The sequence below is a fragment of the Passer montanus genome, unplaced genomic scaffold (assembly GCF_014805655.1).
Source record: "Passer montanus isolate IOZ18808 unplaced genomic scaffold, ASM1480565v1 scaffold49, whole genome shotgun sequence".
Lineage (NCBI taxonomy): Eukaryota > Metazoa > Chordata > Aves > Passeriformes > Passeridae > Passer > Passer montanus.
This window is the reverse complement of record NW_024369818.1, coordinates 6,510,002-6,530,986: the sequence shown is the minus strand read 5'-3', so window position 1 is coordinate 6,530,986 and position 20,985 is coordinate 6,510,002. Positions and strand designations below refer to the sequence as shown.

The 20,985-nt window shown below is 40.3% G+C and overlaps 1 protein-coding gene across 2 annotated transcripts in view; it reads right to left on the bottom strand.

Annotated features, from left to right (window-relative positions):
* Positions 1–20,985, bottom strand: part of MAP7D3 (MAP7 domain containing 3) — a 43,223-nt gene that overhangs the window by 8,250 nt on the left and 13,988 nt on the right. For both annotated transcript variants that reach the window (XM_039722511.1, XM_039722512.1), the window contains exons 4-14: positions 19,498–19,661; positions 16,969–17,083; positions 16,036–16,068; positions 11,356–11,460; positions 9,570–9,668; positions 9,092–9,190; positions 7,887–8,012; positions 5,878–6,023; positions 5,348–5,478; positions 4,516–4,760; positions 95–230 (exon numbers count right to left, since the gene is read on the bottom strand). In XM_039722511.1, the coding sequence (XP_039578445.1) occupies positions 95–230; positions 4,516–4,760; positions 5,348–5,478; positions 5,878–6,023; positions 7,887–8,012; positions 9,092–9,190; positions 9,570–9,668; positions 11,356–11,460; positions 16,036–16,068; positions 16,969–17,083; positions 19,498–19,661 (1,399 nt within the window). The remainder of the gene's footprint in view (positions 1–94; positions 231–4,515; positions 4,761–5,347; positions 5,479–5,877; positions 6,024–7,886; positions 8,013–9,091; positions 9,191–9,569; positions 9,669–11,355; positions 11,461–16,035; positions 16,069–16,968; positions 17,084–19,497; positions 19,662–20,985) is intronic.

Genomic DNA, 20,985 nt, shown 5'->3' with positions numbered 1-20,985 from the left:
TTAAATTAAAACTTAGAAAACATATGCAGCTGGAGCGTCCTTTCCAGCCACACCCCACCACTGAAAGCATCCCTTCCTTCCCCTCAGTTGTTACCTTTCTTCTTCCTGTCTCTGAATTCTTTCTTGGTCTTCACGCTCTCTTTGCTCCCGTGCCAGACGTCGCTTCTCTGTCAGGATTTTAGCAGCTTCTTCAGCTGTGGTGGTCCCTGCTACTGTTTTGCTACCTGATTCTGCAAAGGTTAAAAGAATCTGCTGTTAGAAAGTTCCAGGAACTTAAAATTATGAAAGATATTACCTCTGTGAGATGAGATCTTATGGCCAACTGATTCAGTATCTTTTCCATCAGTGCTCATCACACAGTGATTGCACCCTTATCTGTAACAGGCCTGCAAGAGCCAAAGGGGAGCCCTGAAGATGCAGAGTCACAATATCTCACTGACACTGAAATAGTAACAGCTCATTTCAACACTGATCCAGCCATATTCCACATGATACACTTAAAAGATACTCTCCAATTATCACACCTTTTAAAAACATGTCTCTGACAAGACATTATTATTTCTGTAATGCTTGAACATTGAGAAGAAAACTGAAAAAAAACCTGCTTTAGGAAATACCTTTCACTTCCTTCTAATAAAATTGAACGTACAGGACCCTAAAGAAGAAATTATAATTCTTTTATTTTTCTTGTTTCATAATATTAACATTCATGCCTTTATATTTACGGTGTCTTAGTGTGCAAATGATCATCATTTTATCTGGCTCTGAAGGCACATACTAATGACTTCAGTAATACCATATTTCTATACATTAGCAACAAATCAATTTCCAATTTACATGGAGATCAAAACAGCTTCAACCACCAGGTGAGCAGATCTTTGCAGGTCCTGCTATTTATGCTTCTTCATGACCTGCCTGGTGTTAGAACATCAGAGGCACTATTAGAAATTAACATCAGGAAAAAAGTCAAAACAGAACCATCTTGCCATCCAGCTGCTCTCAATATGAATACTGAAAGAACTCTGATTTCTATCATTTATTCCCTAGAAATATTTCAGTTTGAATGTGATTTAAGAGCTCATCATCTGAATATTCAGAAAATCAGCTCCTGATATCAGCAGAGCAGCAGCATCATAATGCTGGTGAGGACCTGCCTTTCTCCTGAACATTTCACAAATCAGCACATGTATGTTTGCTTAAAATTTGTAAAGCCTTGAAGTCAAGGTAATTTTAATGAACTATGACATCAGGGTTTAACTTGTTTTACTTCTGACCTGAAGACAAATCATTAAAAACACGATGTCATCATTAGGAACTTTAATACCTTTAAAGCTGTTTAGGCCCCACGGACACATAATCACTACCTGCAACTGAAGGGTATAATTAAACACAGCTAACTCTCAGCAGCTGAATCATGGCTGTCTTTTGTGCAGAAAAATTGTTCTTGGAGTCCTAGGAAAAGCATTTCAGCACTGATGTAGTGCAGGCATAGAGAGTGTTCTAACATTTAGATTTATCCAAAGCTGAGAAAACACCACCTCCCCCGACAACACATTGCTTCTGATGTGGGAAAAAGTTGCAGTGATGTTGGTACTAACAAAAATCAGCCATGAGTGTTCCAAATTTAAACTCAGTCAAAAGGGGTCCTCCTCCTCCTGAGCAAGAAAGACCATTTTGCATTTACAAAACAATAGCAGATCTGCCTGTTCAAGACAGGCAGATGCTTTTCTTCCAATATTCTGTAACTTACTAGGTTTCTTTTACTGTTGCCAGTGTACAGCCAAATCAAATGGCCTATTTCTTCCTCTGCCATATGAGTGTACTTTCTGTTCAGACTACTCCCTTTTCACAGCAGAGACCATTTTTGGCAATGCTGCACATTTGCCATCTCTCTCAGTTGTATCAAATCTGGTTGACACTTAATGTCAGGTTTAACTTATTTCTCCTCCTCAAAACTGAACTTAAATAAGACAACCTAATGCTCAGCAAGAAGACTAAAGGTTTTAAACTAAAGTTCTAGGGTTACAGCATGATAACAGCTTAAGTATGATATCTGCTATTGACAGAAGAAAATTAGTCACAATAGTTCAGAACATTGCAGATATGGAAAGAACAGAAGGGAAAAAAAGAACGGGTTGGGGACCTTCCCGCTGCATTCTCACTTCTGCACTTTTATTGATGATTTCCATATGGGTACTTCAATACTGTTTTCATCTCCATGTACCCCTGTATGGGCTGTTTCCATAGGGCAGGACATGAGATTTCCCAACACGCCTTAAGAAAATTCTGACAGTCTTTTACACTCAGCTTCCTCTTCCTTGTACTCCTAGTCATTCTTTTTATTAAAGGACTTCCCTTTTAGTAAGGGAAGGGGAACGAGAGAAAGAGGCAAGAGAAACAATCTCTGAACACCTGCAAAATCTAGTACTAGCTGGATGGAGGGAAGATTCCAACAGATTTGAAGGTAAGTAATTAATTCACAATTAATCTAGGAATCATATTTCAAAGCCTTCAATACCCAGATAGAAAATGTGAGGCTCCATGATAGTTTATTACCTATCATCATGCATAAGGTGAGAGCTCATGAAGGAGCACTTCTTATGCTTTAAGTTGAACAAGCCTTTTAATTCTCAGAGAAGCTGCGAGAGGCTGCTGCCAGAAATGACAACTGCTCCAGTCACTGAAAAATAAAAAGTGTTTTACTGTGGAACAGTATATTGCAGGAGGAAGACACAAAATACAAGACAAAAACTTGATTGCTGTCAGCAACAGGCAAACAAGTTCAGTTTGAAGTAGAAGAAATGGGATGAAGATACAAGTGCACAAAGCTGAAAGTAGGCTAAACCTACAAGACCTAGAGACTGATTTGCCACATGCCATTCACTGGTGCTGACTTCAGAAGCTGTCTAGGACAGGGAATTACATCAACCCATGGGGTGAACTGCTGACACAGACCTGTAAAATGAAAATTGCCTTGAAAACTGAAAGCAACTTCTTAAGAAAAAAGATTTTGCCTCACATAGCAATATTGCAGTGTACCAAAACATTCAAAGAGAGAAATGAAATAGTATCTTATTTTGAAGAGCATGCCCACTATTTCCTTTTGTTCTGTGTGTCAAAGAAAAAGAGCTTTGCCTAGCCCCAGTAGGAATCACTACTAAGATGACTATTTTGAGACTAAAAATAAACTAAAAGGGAAACAGATAAATTGGGTTAATACAGTTTCAGAAGTCAGTGTAGAGAGGAGACAGATCAGGCATCCAAAGAACAAGGACAGAGGTTCTTGTTCCAGAACAACTGGAAGATTCAGGACTAGGACACATTGTTATGGAGGCTTCAACCAACTGATGACATTGATCAGAAGTGATGATGCTCTGAGGCACAGCAGACATTTATCCACAGTATGGTAGCACACTGAGGGATGGATGTTCTGACTGCAAAGACAAAGGACGTGACAGCAAAGACCGATGTGTGACTTCATACAAACATCCACCTCTGATAGCCAGGCTTCCTCCCACGGGAACACATGCCCACAGAGCTCTACCATGAGTTCTTCAGGTGAATGACACTTCTTCACATCCAGCAGAAGCAGTACCAGGAGAAGTCTCAGAAGTGGCAGAGAGTAGGAGCAGCCCAGGGATGCACACAGGAACCACACATGCAGTAACGTGCAGCAAGCACATGTTCCCACTTACCTGTGTGTGAGGGACTCACCCCCAGTACTGCCCACTGGCTGTAACTTGCATTTCTAAAGATCCCTCCTTTTCCTGTCAAGGGTCCCCTAATTCCTTCTGCACAGTGTAATGCCTGCCAGACCTCATCAGAAAGCTCTCCCACATTCTGTTGGTGATGGCAGCTGGCATTTTCCCCAGGCACAGAGGCCAGGCTCATGTGGCATAATGAAGAGAACTAGAACACTAATTACTTATCTGGTATATGGCTCTCCTTAATCTACCAGGATAACTTCTCAGTGTGACTTGTGAGCTGATCACTCATCCCAAGGCAGCAATGATTACACACTCACTGGAACTTAGGCCAAGGCAGCCTTCAAGCATTGTGAAAACTTTCTCTCATCCTCTGATGAAGAGGAGTTGATTTTGTCCTCTAAGAAGGTCTCCACAGGAGCATTTTAAGAACTACCAACTGAATTGAAAGACCTCTGTGTAGTTTAACTACTGACTTTACAAACCTAAGCTAGTAGATCCCTCACATAGAGCAGCTGAAGCTCAAAAGGTAAAGAGGATTTCTGCTTTTCTTAAAATTACAGTACGAGTAGTAATAATACTGAAAGCTCCTGACTTAAATCTCTGAGTCAAATAAACCAACTACTGCATTAAAATTCACATCCCCAAAATCATATAATGAAAAAATATTGTATAATGAGCAATGAACAGCTTCTGCCTTAAAGCATCCTACCCTCCAGGGCTCTGCCTCACGAGCCAGCTGTTTCCCCACTCCTAGCACACACTGGAGAGGCCTGGAGCAGGAGTGAGTCAGACACTGAGGAACACCCACCTTCTTTGGTCTTTGTGCTAGCTGCTCCTGTATCCCTCTCCAAGGCTGGGGAAGCACCTTGCTCTTGTCCTATTCCTTCTGTGCTCTTATCCTTTGGTTTGCTCTCTGCTTCAGTTTTCTTTTTGGTAATGTTTATAACACTTGGTGTGAGAGATGGACGCTGGATGGGTGCTGGTTTAGAGACTGGAGTAGGAGATGGTGGCCTTTGTTTTGACACACCAGGTGAAGGTGGGCGAGTCTTCTGCCTGTTGAAATAAAGAGTATTTTTCAGAGCTAACAATGAAAACCTCAACCACGCACCTGAGGAGAGCCGTCTCCTTTGTTTAGTTTATATTACATACCTCCCTTTCAAAAATAAATCCACCCACAAATTACTGGTGCCTTCCCCATAAAACTCAAACCAGGATTCCAAGACACCTTGGGCACCCAGCCTTGCTACTTGGGGCTAATATCAGAACAGGACTGCTAGCCCAGATCTCCATTTACTCTACATCTAGGAAGAACCTCATGATTCCAATCCAAGAAACTTCCTCTGCTAATACAGGTGGATCGCTTTATTCAGAGGCTTGCAGGCTTTTGTTTAGTGCACAGACTGCACAGAAGATAAGGGTGTGTTTTGTCTGCACAACAAAGGTTGAAGCAAAAGCTGCATCCCTATTTTGGGAAAGGGAAATTGGACCCAAAATGAAGGTTTTTCTGTACAAACACAGCATAGCATAGGTCATCCAAACTCTAACAGCTGTCTTGAGATAGGAAGAAGCCTTCATTTTGTGCTGAATAAAAGGTGCTTACACATGCCTGACTGCAGAAGAGGCTGACCCTGGGCACGTACCTGACTGCAGAAGGGGACGGAGGACGCTTCACCAAATTAGCAGGAGAGGGGGATCTCCTACGGGCAGACACGGATGGTGAGGGAGGGCGCCTCAAGCCAGAACCTGGGGATGGCTTTTCTGTCTCTGATTTCTAGAAGATACACAAAACCAAAATACTGCTGACTCTCTAGAATACACTGCAGACAGAGGAGCTGCTATTTCAACAAACAAGCAAGTGGTCAACAAGACACGCTTTGAATTTCCTTTATGTTCCAAAACACAGAGCTGATCTTTGTTTAATTTTTACATAAATTAAACCTTAAGCAGCAAACCATAAGCAGCAAACAATAGCATTCAAGATACAAGAGAGATCAAGTACCATAAAGTTCCAATTTGATTTTAATACTCTGTATTTTTTAGGCAAATTCTACTGTAAATTTCACCAATGTTTATTGAAAGCAGCAGCAAAGAGGGGAAACAGGATCCCATCCTGAGTTGTTCCAACCCCCCAGATTAATAGAAACTTAATTCCTGTGGGTTTTCAACAAACCTGGGTTGAATCAGGTGAACTTGCATCAGATGAAGAGACAGAGGACTTCAACCTGTCGATGCTACGGCTGCGCACCGGCACTTTAGGAGCTGGGACTGGGGAATTGATGGAACTGGCTGAAGCTGAACGAGGACAGAGGTGAGAGTCTATAAAAGTTAGGAATTTGACAAGACAAAACAAGAACCAAGTGCACAGCATAAGAACAGGAGAGAAGGAAGAGGGAGAAAAAGAGAAAGAGAGATTGTGTGTGTTAGAAACCATACAGGGAAACACCGCAGGCAGTGCACAGTGCAACGGCTCACGGACAGACACCACCACACCATTAGTACTGGGGAAGCAACAGCACCAAGAATAAACACCCTGAAAGCAGCAGTCTGGAGTAGACAAAAATAAAATGCTTTTCCAAAACTGGACCAAATTTGTAGTACACAAGAATTACTTTAATTTTAGTCAAGTTGCATTTGATCACAAATGCTTCGGTTATAATGGCTTAGCATCTTTCCTGACAATTTTTTCATGAGAGGTTCAGATTTTAAGCATGTTTCCTCTATACTCAAGGAGGAAACCTCCCTTCTTTTCAAAGGCGATGTAAAAGAAATCTATCAAGAGAAAAAGGTCAACTATTTAGCTATAATACCTTTCCTACCTGAAGTGTCAATCTCTTCCCATATAAGATATTGGAAGAAATTTTATCTTACTTTTTTTTACTAACATGATAACAGACAGATAAGAACATAAAGATGCAAAGCTAGATATTGGATTCTTCTGTAATTCAAATAAATTGTGACAAATACAGCACTTACTTTTGTAACTTTATGGAAAATACATTTTATTTTTCTATTTGCAGCATTTGTGCAAGGAGACCTGCATTCTGTTTGTGCACAGGTTGTGTTAAAGCACAGGTACTTTTCTACTGAATTGAAAAAAGTACCTCTGAATAAACTTATAAAAATGTATCTTTAATTCAGCAATAGGGAGTGTCATGTGCTAACAGTAACAGAAAAAAAGATGGCATTTCCCCACATGACATGAACTGAAGTACTCATGGTAAAATAAAAGCAGCACATACAACAGGCGTGTAAAAATGTGACTACTGACTACAAACCAAAAAATAAATACTGATTATTAGACAAGGGGAACAGTGTGGAAATGTCACTGTTACTGACAAAGACCAAGTGAAATGGTGTAAGATAAAAAATAAGATGTGATTTCATACTAAAGAAGAAACAAGGAAAACTGGGAACACAAGTTTTAAGGCAAAAGAAGAGAAAGGACTCCACATTGTTTCCAGAGATGCATTTACTGGGGCATTATTAATTAACCAGTAACAATTCCAGGACATGTGGGATGCAGCTAGGGGGGCTAATTCCTGCAAATTCCTGCTCCAGTAAACTGAGCCCTGGTGTGGACATATCAGTCAGTCTGGACCAACACAAAACTTCTTGAGTCAGCCAGGGTTTCTCTCTTCTCTTATACCTTGACTTCTCTGATCAGCTGAATGAAGCCAGCTCAGGGTTCCCTGTACTTATCTCCAGGTAACCCTATTGTCATGTTCCTGCAAGTGTTTCTTCCCCTAAAGAAATTTAAGTTTTGCACTTTGAAATTACAGGTTTGCTTGTTGTTTTTTTTTCCTTTTATAACCTAGTACTGCCCTAACCAGAATGTCTCAGATTGAGTTGAGGGTACAAATGCAGATCTCTGTCAATTAAAAAAACCACACATAAAATCCCCAGAATGAACACCAGCATCTGGTTCTCTTCAGAGCAAGTAAACCAGCACTGGAGTTTAAAAGCCAATATTATTATATGGTTTTGTAAAGTAAACATGCAACATAGCATACGAATTGGGTATTAATGACCACAGAAAATACTGGGTAAGTAATATTACACACAACCACGTATTAACTGTCTGATTCAGACAGAAGTGTAGCACAGTTAGCAGCTACCATCTAAGTTCTTGCTTGAAGAGCAACTGTGTAAGACTTTGAGGCTTTGCTGCCCTCCTGTTACCTGAGGGGTCCTGTCCATCAGCCGACAAGGTAGCAGCACTTTTACTCCTAGCTAGGGAGGCCTGTGTGGGGGCGAGGAGGCGGCTGATTACGCTACTGTCCAGGGGACTGAGCAGGGAGCGGCGAGCTGGATGACAGGAACAAACCAAAAAGGATCCAACATGAAATCATATCATGGAAAAGACAAGCAGTACAAAGCAAAGGAAGATTGAGCATTGTTGCAAATCGTTAACGGTTTTGGAAGAACGATACTGAAGTCATGGAGGGGGAATTCCAAACTAAAAGCACGGAAGGGTTAAACACTGCAATCTCTTATGTTGCACTTCTTGCTCTTGCCTTGCTTAGTACAAGTCATTTTAATATGCAGAGACTGGCATGTGTACAACAGAGGTGAATGCTGAATCCAGTCAAAGTATGAGATGTTTTTGACTGAACTCTTCAGCCACATTCTCTAGATTGCAGGAAAGGCTGTTTTGACACAATAAACAGAAGGCTTGCAAGTCAAAGCCAGCAGTTATGGTCAAGCATCGCCTACACACACAAAATCACATGGACAGCACCCAACATTCTCTCAGACAGGAAAGACTCTGAAGCAGAAATAATTTCAACTGCTGGCAACAGCTGCTAAAAAGGAAAGTTTCAGAATTGTTAACTCAGAGAGAAAACCATGTTAGACAAGGTGCTATTCCTCAGGTTTAGGAGGAGTTCCCAGGAAAGAGGTTATTTGTAACCTAGTGGGGAATACACAGACCCAAAGAGACTGAAGTGAGAACAGGTTTCTTCCTTCTGCATGCACATGCCTTACTCCAGCAGCAGGAACAGAGAAGTTGCTTTTAGACTGAATAATGAAACAGAACTTAAAAAAGCAAAGCTAAGATTTAACTAAGAAGTGAACAGATCAGTGACATTTTTACAATTTTTGACCCTTCAATGCACCAGCTCTCAAACAGATTGCTCTCTTAAGCAGACACATTTTGCTATCTGCTTGCAGTGCCATTTAATAAAGACAAAGGCCTTCTCAGAACATTTTCTTTTCTGTCCAGAAGTAAAAATTTAACTTAACTTTTACCATTTTATCTTTAACACTGGGTAACTAAAAAGCCATTAAAAAGTCCCAGAAATTTAAGAGCCTAGGAAACTAGTGAAATCAAGCCTATCCAAACTTTAAAGGCTTTAAAAAAATATTCAGTTTTATGAAACAACCACCTGGTTTTTCTTCCTTTTTCACTTTTTCTAGCTCTGGAGAAGATTGGGGTTTACTACTCATTCTACTCAAAGATGTGCTCCTCTTCTTTTCTGTTCCTCCTAGAGACCAAGCGTAAGGAAGATTATTTTTAACAAGATATGACTTTCTAAATTGCCATCCCATGCTTTGCTTTTACTAATCAGCTAAAACCATCAATGTATCATTATGAAGCCCTATTTTCTCATGAGTTAAATGGTTTGGATACCATTTTTCTACTTTCCCCCCACCCTTCCACTTTTCAGAGGAATAAGGCTGGTTTAGAGACAGTTACCCAATATCTGGCACTGCAATGTGCATAATGTATTTATTACACAGTGCACACACTGCATAAATGCCTGAGTGAAAACATTTATAAAGGAACTGGGACATGGTTTAAAATCATCCTTGAATACCCCATTTACTGCCTCCCAAATCTCAGAACAAACTGGTTTCTAGCACCTTTCTGTTCCACCTGCGAACCTTTGGGTGCTGACTGCTGGGAATGTGGAGGGACTTTGTTACTCAGTCTGTTTAATGAGGCACTTCTCTTTGTGGTACCTGGAAGTGAAAGTGCATGGATTAATTATGCTGAAAAGCCCAGAGGTCCCCTCCAACACCTGCCCCACTTCCCTAAGAGAGAGAAGTTAATGATTAAGTTGCTTTATAATATTGAATTCTTCAGAAGCAGAAAAACTGGATCAGGGAAGAACCACTTTATAGAAGGCATTATTTCTTTTATTTCTACATTTTTCTCATAGCAGTAGCAGGATGTCAGCCACAACAGATTCTTGTTTGACCTACTAAGGCCATTCTTGTACACCTTTAAATACACAAGAATTTTAAAAGACAATTGCTCACATTCTCTATGAGTATGAGTGAGCCTAGAAGTAACACAGAACACAGTGGTAAGTGGAGATACTCCACTGATCCAGGACAAGCATAATTTTCTCATTTCCACATTCTGCTCCTTCACCCTCCCAGGCACACATGCACAACAGAAGCAATCTGGTTCATTCTGGGGCTGTCTTTAATGTCCTGTGAATTTCCCCATCAGTTCTCCCCAAGTGTCAGACTGAGAGCACAGGATCACTCTAAGTCACCCTCTGCATCCTGACCACATAAATCACTTGGAGTCCTGCCCAAATTTGTTGTGTTTCAGGCCAGCTGAGAATATTTTCTCCAAAGTGACTAAGGATTCACAAAGGATTTCAGGGTATGACAATAAGTTTGAAAGCAATCCCAATTAGTTGATAATTAGTGACTTCCTTTGTAAGAGGTTTAATTTGTACTTTACAGCCCTGCTTCTGACTCATATCCAGAGCTGAACCCTGCAGACACATAATATATAAATATAATTTAAAATCACAAGCAGCCTCCAGTGACTCAGAGCCCCTGCCAGTATAAATATAGTCACTGATTTCCCCATCAGGCACACAGGGGATGAGCACAAATTTTTCTGCTGCATCACCTTCCAACACAAACCAGCAAAACCACCTTCAGCTGTGTCTGACAGGGACTCTTTTGGCTCAGTTTGCTTGATCAGAGGCTGCAGATTGGCAGAACACTGCAGCACAGACCTAGCTGAATCTGCTTTTGTATTAAACAGCTTTTAGCTTATTCATCATTTTAGACAAACAAAAAACCAAAAGCAAAATCCTCCATATTTGCCATATAGGCAGGATCATATGAAACTCTGGGAAGATTCCAAATAACAAAATCTCATGCCAAAACAAGTCAAAATATGTGCTCCTACAAATAGTTCTTATTTATCTTAACAAGTATATTAGGACAACTCCGTGTCAAAATTTATTTTTTTCCTTCCCATTGGTGATCAAACGACTGAAGCTGTCTAACAGAACAAGGCAAACTTTATTTTCATAGTGCGTCTATTTTGCTGAAATTTTAGGGTGTAAATTAAGGCATGCAAATCCATAGAAATGATGGGAAATGATTTCTGAATCATTCACCAAGATTTGACTTTAGTAACAGAATTACAGAAATAAAAAATTTTAAAAACAGCATTTTTTACCATTGCTCTTCTCCTCTAACAGAGATCACACCAACTGGGTCAAAGCCCTGAACAGTCAGGCTGGATTAACAAATTGCATGAAATGCATCTGAGATCAAAATATGAAGTGAGTCACACAGCAGGGGAGGAGGGAGGAGTTTTCATTCCACCTCCTGTCTCCTCCCCAGGCACAGCAGAGCAGTGCCCTGCTCCCAGCAGCCACACACCCCCACTTACTTCGATCTGAGGCATTTGAAGGAGCTGCAGGTGACGAGGACAGGCCTTTGCTCACGGCAGCCTCTGCCTGTTTGAGGTTGGCTGTGGAGGGTGAGCGTTTGCTGGCTGTGGAGAGAAGTGATGACTTTAGAACTTGCCCTCATACTGAGCCTTCACACCTTGCTGAGAGCTCACCCTCCAAGTATTACATCCTGAAAGCTATTTCTGCTTTTGTTTGGTGGCAAACACAAAATTTTGTTTTCCTTTGAACAGGCTTGATACCATTAGCACCAGCTGGGACAGGCACAGAAAAGGTAGAGTTTAGTGGAGTCATGCCAGGATTTATGCATATGTGTGCAAAAAAGGATTTTTAAATCCCATGCCCCTAACATGTAAAGACAAAAGTTACTGAGGTTGTCTGCTGTTATCAGACTGGCAAGACACAGAAAATAACAACAAAATCTGGAAAATTTCTTTCTTCATTCCTGCCACATAAGTATGTCAAAACAGTTTTTTAATCACTAGTTAATAAATCCAAACCAAAACAAATTATTTTGGAGGAATAAAACCAACTCCTAAGGAAAGGCGAGAAAGCATTCCTATTTCTGATTGCTTCACAAAGGTTGCTGTATTTTAGATATTGCCAATTTTTCTCTAAAAGCTACTCTTCCGTTAATGCTTCCTATCAAATCTGCAATTTTTCAGAAAAAAACTGCCACAAGAGGCATTAATATTTTTTGGTATGTGTATATAGATACATATACATGTATAAAAATCACATCTCGTGTGGCAGAACTACAAGTTTATTACAAGGCAGATAAATACCTGCTTTTTAATTTCAAATAATGTACTTTCAGGATGAACACTCCAGAGTGTGAAAGCCTTTGAAAAACATGTACCTGTTGCTAGAGAAACTCAGTAAGCAGAAAACATTAATGTACACAGAGTGGTGCAGACCAGCACAGCAAACACACAAAATTCTAAACATCTAATACAAGTAATCGATTTTACTGACACACTGCACAGCAAAGATGATTAATCTGAACTCATTAGTGCATAAATACCAAAGGACACAGCAGCACTACTCACCACAGAGACAATATCTTTTCCCTTTGCCAGCATGCTACAACAGCCCCTTACAGCCAGAGCCAGGACAGAAGGATTCCTATGGACACCCCCATGGGAATCTCTTGGAACAGTGAACAAAGTCCCCATGGGATAAGAGGGAGATCTACTGAATCTAGTTTAGAAATGAAGATCTGAGCTTAGTGGATGCTTTCCCAACATAACAAAAAGAAGAAAGAAAAAAAAAGGGGGCATTTTATGAATGGAGTCTGAGAACTGGGATAACTAAACAGCCTTAAGAGGTTTTATATACGAAATTCAGGAAGCTCATAATTCATGTATTTGAGTCCTTTTGAAGGGGAAGGCTACCCTCTAGTGTCTGCTCTTTAAAGGAAATCCTGGCTCCTACCTGAACTCAGCTGAGTCCAAGGCCTCCAAACATCACAGAGACACTTCACATAAATTTCTCTTGGTTCAATTTAGCACTTCAGCACTTGTATGAAATCTGGGATTTGGTCTATTTTTGGGACCCAGGTACAGAGGTCAATGCTTTTTCAATCAATACACTTGCATGATCAGATGGCCTCAACTTCTTCCCTACCTCATCCAGAGAACAAATTTTGCAAACTTTAAAGTTCCTTTCTCCAGGGAAAAAAAAAAAAACTTTAGAAGACAGGCAGGATATTCCTGCCTCCATCAAGGGGTTTGAAATCAAGAAGCACACAGCCCATGTGACACCAACTTCTCTATTTTTCTAATGGAAGGGGGGAAGGAAACTGCAGCAGCAGAGCTGCAGAAAGCACATGTCTGCCATGCAGCAGGACTTGGAACTGGGTAAGGAGCTGGGAAATATGGGATCTTAAGAAAATCACTCAGAGTGAGGAGCTTTCAATCCTCACAGGGTTTCACTGAGAGAGGGTGCTGCAGCATTGCTTGAGGCTGGATAACATTAAGCTACATGAAATAAGATCAGCTGTCTCTCACTTCCTTCCAAATTTCTACTAGGACGAGGAAGCTCTTTATTTAGCAAGGAGAGGCTCTGGCAGCCCCATTTCTATTCTAATAGCACATCTCCAGTCCTGATGCACCTGAACCTCCAGCTCTGCTCAGCAGGCACCACTAAAACACCCCCTTTAGCAGGACTGTCATCAAGGATGCTTTATTGCACAGCCTGGCCACTTCTCTTGGCAGACCCACACCCTGCCTGCTTCATCTCAGCACTGACAGCAATGCCATTAATGTAACACTTGACTCTGGGGCTTTCATCCATTTTTACATTTCACCATCAGTGGGATCCCTGCTGTGGTTTCATGAATCACACTCAACATCCCACAGAACTGCTGATGGCTCTGGAAATGTTCCATTACATGGGCTTCACTTTCCAGAGCACACTATCACCCAAACCCTCTGCTCTGCCACTCTGTGTTCCTAATTATTACTGTTGACACACCCAGTTCATGGAAGACGTATCTGATTCTGCAACCATCAGTGGGATCCCTGCTGTGGTCTCATGAATCACACTCAACATCCCACAGAACTGCTGATGGCTCTGGAAATGTTCCATTACATGGGCTTCACTTTCCAGAGCACACTATCACCCAAACCCTCTGCTCTGCCACTCTGTGTTCCTAATTATTACTGTTGACACACCCAGTTCATGGAAGATGTATCTGATTCTGTATTTTTTTTTTTGCACAGCACTACAATAGACAAGAATTCCTTTTGTCCTAAAATATTTAAAGAACATTTGAAATCAGTTCCCCAAATGGTTTTCATTTCAAGACACGGGGCTTTAATCCCAAATCTACCACAGAATTTGGCAGTGGAAATATAATGTTGCATTGAAATTTGCTCCAGACATGCAGTTAGAGAAAATGCACTATTCAGCCACAATGATGTAATAGACTAGAGCTCATATTGTGTCATTTTTCAGAGTAAAAAAAAAAAAAAAGGTAATTGTCACCTTTCCAGAAAATATGCATATATAAAACACAATGGACCATACAAGGATTTTTTAGAAAGCCAGCCGGACTTAAGTATCCCACATGGCTTAGGTAGGTTTTTAATACCAATTAAGTAATGAGTTCTCAAAGTTAAAAAGAACTATCCTGAAACAGGAATAAATATGAGAAACGCAAAACCAGTCATGGTTCCACATTATCCATCCCACACATCATAGCTTCATGTTTGAAATATTAACATAAAATCAAACACAATTTTAAAACATTGTGGGTGCACAAGGGTTTGTCTAGGACATTGCATTACCTGTTTATCTCCAAAACAATTTTTTTTCCAGACTGGTGCCAAGTTATCCAAATTGATCTACTGCTGCTGAACTATCTGCATAGTTACTTTATGATGCATAAATCACAGTTTAAGCACTTATTATTATATCAGGAGTATTTGTGTTGCAATATATTTTATCTTAAACGTGCTTCAGCAGCACTGAAGATCTTCCTCCACAATGGAAAGGACAGACAAGGCTCATTTCCTCACATAAATCACGAGAGAGCAAAGAACATTATTTTGTTTGTTAGTAAAATAAAACCCAGTGCTTTCTTAAACATGTAAGGCAAATGTGATTTCCCAGTTTCAAGGTTAAATGATATTTGGTAGTGTGAGATACACTGAATGGATTTATATATGCATCCAAGAAACACATATAAAGCAGATAAACCAACCCAGCCAAACTGGCTGATTTTGGAGAAAATTAGGGGCTCATGATGTGCAGGGCAAGGGAAAAGTTAACTAAAATACACATGGTTCTGCTGTGTTGTTAGAGTAGTTAAACCATACTCAGCCAGACCTTCACTGCATTTTCAAGTCTCACTTGTCTGTGTCACAGACAGCTGCAGTGCATTAGTAACGTTGTGGGCACGCACAGACTGTCAGGATTCAGATTCAGCTGGGTCTCAGCTCAGAGGTCTCACCTCAATCTAGCTACAAGAAATAATTTTGCTTATTAAACATATGTATCAGTGATCCAAAGCACTTCTATGAATGGCTCAGTCTGTGCCCTGGAAAGTGCCAGAAATCCAAGGAAAATGCATTTCATTATAGAATGATCTTTAGGTAATTGGGACAGCTCTGATTTTGCAATACCCTCCATGGAAAAAGTATCAAACTGCTCAAGAGACCCATTCCTGTTCACAAAGTTTCACTAAAATATAATTTGATTTTGCAAATGTTACTTCAACTGCTGGTAAACCAAAGCAGGAGGGAAACAAATCAAGACCTACCATGTACTTTTTGCAAAGCAATGAAACAGTCTGAAACTGCCCTTAAACCCTCCAAACCTTACACCACTGAACTAATTTATGTTCAAATGCTCGCCCATAGAAATTTCTCCCTGTGCTGTATCCAGGCGTCTTTAAAAACCCAAATGCACATAGCCTTTCCCTGAAAATTCCCTCAGCATGCCATGACTTAAGCTGTAGTTGAATTAGCTGGGAGGGAGAGATAGCCAAAATGAGGGGGGCTGCTTTCTACTTAGGGATCACATTTGTTGCACAGCTGGCCAAGATCCAGGAAAAGATCTATAAGAAGATGGTTTTCCTTAGTGTGAGAAGAACTCAAGCTTAAAAGGTTAGTAGTGAGTGTAAAAGAACAGAAAAATAAAATTTTAGAAATCTATACCACCAGTTCCACCTTCATCAGTGCTCTGTTGTTCTGTAGAAGAAGAAGGTTTGTAAGCTAAGTCATGAGGTCAAATAGCAAAAGAATGCAAGTTAACAAAAAATGGAGATGCTGCATATCATAATGACAACTAATATCAAAGCACTTTCAAACATGTTACAAACACACACTCAAGCTGACAGAAAATGACAGTACCACACTCAGTACAATTCCACCAATATAGAGGACAGGCTGAACTGAAGCATTTTGGATTTATTTTATTCCTGGCCAATAACTTATTTATTGGTGGTTAGGTAGTGCATGAAAAGATCCCTTCCACTGCAATCTTTATTTCAGAATGTTTACAAGCAGAAACAGTTAATTGTGAAACAGGAAATTATCTGAGTTCAAATTAAAGACTGTTAAAATGTATCACCTAATACAGAACAGAATCCATGTTCCAAGAAGCTTGGACTGTCCACTGCATTTCCTTACCTACTACTGGGCATTCAAATAATCAGTCACCATTCCATAACTCCATGGGTGTGTTTAAAACATTTTAGATAAGATATTAGAGTACACCTGGGTACTTTTGGTTTCATCACCAGTCTTAGCGCTCCATTACATGAACTACATTTGAAGGACACTGAATTATCTTAATATTACAGATCCTGATTCCCCTTAGCTGATGTTTAAGGGCTGGCAGTGCTGTCACGTGTTGTATTTCCCATGGAGCTTCTTTCCAGCTCTTCCCAAGGTCAAAAATAGCTACAAGTCTGAGCAGCATTTCAGGGCAAGTACAGATATGACACTTTCCCAGGAGCTACCCACAGATCCTGCTTTAAGATCCCAGACAGGAAAGGATGCCCAGGCCCCCATGAATAGTGCTGCATCTGCCAGCGTTCACACAGAGTACTTTGTGATTTCAGTCCTGCTAAAACCAGTGCTGCTTACCTGCTTTGCCTTCTGAGTCTGGAGTTACAGACCCCCCCCATGACCATCTCTTCTGTCGTGTTTCCAGCCGCTGACTCCGCTCCAGGGTGCGATGCAGAACTGCCTCATAGCGCTCCTACCAAACAACAGCTCCATGAAGCTTTAAGTGCTAACCACAGCCATGCCAAGAAACAAAATATAGACAAAATATAGACACCCCCCCAGTATGATTTCTAATCTGTTTCACCAGGCTTTTGTTACAAAAATTGTCATGCAAAGAATATTGGAGGCAATTAATAGCTTCAAAACACTGCAAACATGATTAGGTCGAGCTAAAGCACAGATAATCTATTCTACTCTTTACTTAAAATAGCCACCAAACAGATTTCCTATTCAGTAAACAGCACTACTTATTTTCTAAATAGGGATGAACCCCAAACTGAGCAAAAGTAATTGGTTACCCTTGAAACTATTTATATAATGAAGTTATTTCTAAAAGGTGATAAAAATTCTCCATTATAAAATACCAAGTATAAAATTATTCGCATTTTCAAAGAATTGTAAAAACAATGACCCAGGTCTTAACAGGCACCGACATTATGAGAGATGTGATGAAACCAGGAACAGCAAGACATAAAGGAAAAACTACAAAAGAAGACCAATCAACTTCAGGCCTCAGCAATCACTGCTGACAGGACACAGGGGGCTGAAAGAAGCTTTTGCTGCTGTCTCCAGAACTAGTAACTGCCAGCACCGGAGCTTTAGCTCTTGTGCATAAAGATGGACCATTTTCTTGCCAGCCAGGTTTCCACACGTGTCAACAACACATTTCTCTTCTGGAATAGTTACATCCCAAATGATCTTTCGAAGCAGTATTTTCTGCAGATACACTGCAGTAAGATGTCAAGGGAACTCATTATACAGTCATTTCTCCCACCTGGGGACACTAGATTTTCACTTCTTTCAACACGATTTCACAACACAAACTAAAAAAGTCACCATGCAAAACACACAATGTAAACCTGGAAGGAAGGGAGGATTCTGCTCACTGACAAAAGATCAAACTAGAAGTTTTTGTTTGAAATATAAAGCTTGATTTTCCCCTCTGTTAGAAAACCTGAACTAGAGTTTACCTAAGGTGCCAAAGTACCCAGACATTATGTAATCTGTAGATGGTATTTCCATGGAGGTATCTGCAGTGCAGCAATTCTTCAGTCAGAGTTAAAGACATAGGCTACACTTTACAAATGACAAAAATGAGCTCAAGACCTCAATACAGTGAGCTCAGAGATACGCAGAATCACTGAGGAGCAGTGGGGAGACAGCATCTGAATCCTCACCACAGCTAGTGGCCTTCAAGATTTTTAGAACCACTCCCTTTTCCACAGTATTTGCTACTGTGCTACTGCTCCTACCTTATTAGAAGATTAATTAAACTAGACTTGGCTGAAAAAGTTAGTAATGTTGGGGACTATGTATTTTGATGCACTTCTATCTACCAAAGATACAGCTGTAGATGGTATCTTGCTGGTATCTTTTCCTTGTGTTAGAGTAGCAAAGTCAAGATCTGTTTTCATTTTTGCTTGAAGGCAAGGTTTTACAGATCAAATCCAAACTTCCAGATTCTGCATGTACAATCTATGTAGAAGGTCATCTCCAGGGACTGAGTAAAAGACAAGGTAAACACCTCATTGCTAGTCCTTGTCTTCCTTGACTATTCACTCTGATGGCCACTTAAAACTTATCTACTATCCTCAAAACTACATTAATAAATTGAATAAATGTAACTGTAACATTTTGAAGTATAAGGAATGCTTTTGTATAAAGCAGTTGCTTAAATAAATGACACTACACTGGACTGCAGTCACAGCCCAAATGCTTCTGTTCTCCATCAGTGTAAATATTCCATGAAGGTCAAATGGAATATCAAAAAAAAAATCATATCAAAAGGATGGAATAACTTCATGTATTCATTTCTGCTGTCAGCTTCTATCCATTGAGTCCCAAACTCAAACACTGCTCTGCCTGTCCATGTGCAGTCAGAGCAAAGGCCAGTGAGAACAGTCACCACACAGTTCAAAGCAGCAAATGACAAATACACAGATAACATCACCACCTTTCATCATACAGGAATGAATTCTGGTTTAGAAGAATTAAGAGAATGTCTGTCTCAGGCCACAGCAGGGCTTCAAAGAAGCAAGACACAGAAATAAGACAAGTCTAAGACTTACTGATTTACAGACAGACTCTACAAGGTGCTCTGAAGGCATCTGGAAATCTAGGAATATGGGGTGGGGGTTTTGCTCATGTGATAAATAGCCAGTGGTCACACAGCCACAGCTCCTGAAGTCCTGAGTGCCTCAGCTACAGCCAAAGCTCTATGGGGAAGGTGGACATATGCCTACACAGCCCACTGTAGATGTGGAAAAGAGTTTTGTGTTCTAACATGTTCATCATTTCCCTGAGTTTCTCTTCACTTCAGCTTCAGAGTATGGTAATGTAGGAAAACAATGTAGCTCTTTCAAACTATAGAACTTTGATGTGTGTTACCTTTTCCTCCTCTATTTTTTGTTTCCTCTTCTCTTCTACTGCTGCCCTTCGTTGTTCCTCTTTTTGCTTCATTTCTTTTAGCTTTCTCTGCCTTTCTTCTAACTGTTTTTCATACTGGAGTTTTGCTTTTCTCTCCTTTTCAAGGATCTGTGTCTCTTTGGCAGCTGTAAGAATATTTTAAAGAAAAAATTAAAATCCAACTTAGCCATTCATTGATATTGCAATGCAATGTATAAGCAAGAGACTATCCAAGCAGAATTCTTACCACCTGAAGTGAAAATGTACAGGAAGATGAGCTTGCAGAGGTGACAACAGACAACAGACTCATCTTTAATTCTGTCCCCAGGCTGGAAGTCAAATTAGAACTTTGCCTGCTACTAGGCTTTACTGCCTAGACAGGAATATCAGGATATGTATATTCCCTAAATTAAGCATATACTTCTCTTATCAACATAATAGTTATGTCTCTGTAAGGAAGCTGTAAACTAAAAATCAAAAAGTAGATCTTTCTATGTTGTAGCTTTTTTTTTTTTTTTTAGAACAAAATACAGAAATATTTAAGGCATTGAGTGACAAGTTGGGAAGAGCCTACAGTTCCTGCATCAGAGTTCAAAATAGTTATATCACCATTCTCTGCAGCCTCCATCAAGGAACAGCTGTGTGCAGTTCAACAGGAAGCCTCAGGTCCTGTGACACAAAGCTAGAATGCACTGAGTATTTTCCATGGCCAGAGAGATGAAATGAACCAAGAGAACAGATAATCACACCAACAATGCACAGGCAGCATCTACACACAGAGCCTCCAAAATATTTCTGAAGTTTATATGCATCATAATACTACCCTGTTCCCATATTAGGATAACACAATAATTCCTGTTGTTGTGGGCCTTTGCTTTCATGTTGAGAGGCAAACATACAGCTCAGAGAGACATCTCCTCACAAGCTGGGAGCCCAAGACCCAGCACTGCAGGGCAGACTGTGAACCTTTCATCTCCTGCTGCACACATGCACTGATTCACATCACACACAGCATAAAGCTGGGCAAGAGTCTTCTGCTCCTATCTAGTTCAGATTCCCTGCTAAGATAAAGTTTGTACTGCTGACACTTCAGTACAGGAGTCATTTCAGTGTGCTGGGAAACAAGGGAAGCAGTGTTCAAGGCAAACAAGCCATTCAAGTAGCTAAATCTTTTTTGGTTTTCTCTGAATCAGCATTCTCCAAACATCAGTCTTCAGAGCTACAGGAAGGATTTCTAAGCTAAAAGTTTTATTTTCCAAAGTGCTTTTGTTAAAGCTTTCAGTAAGGAATTAGCTAAATTTGCTGGGTGTTCACTAAAAAATGGAAGGTCAGAAGTGCCACAGAGCTTCAACAAGCTAAAACTCTCTACAGTGTTCTCCTCTCAAATCAAAAACTTCTTCATTCAGGTTCACAGATGGACACTGATGCAAGACCAAGAGCAGATCTAGTCAGCAAGCTGATGAAAAGTGA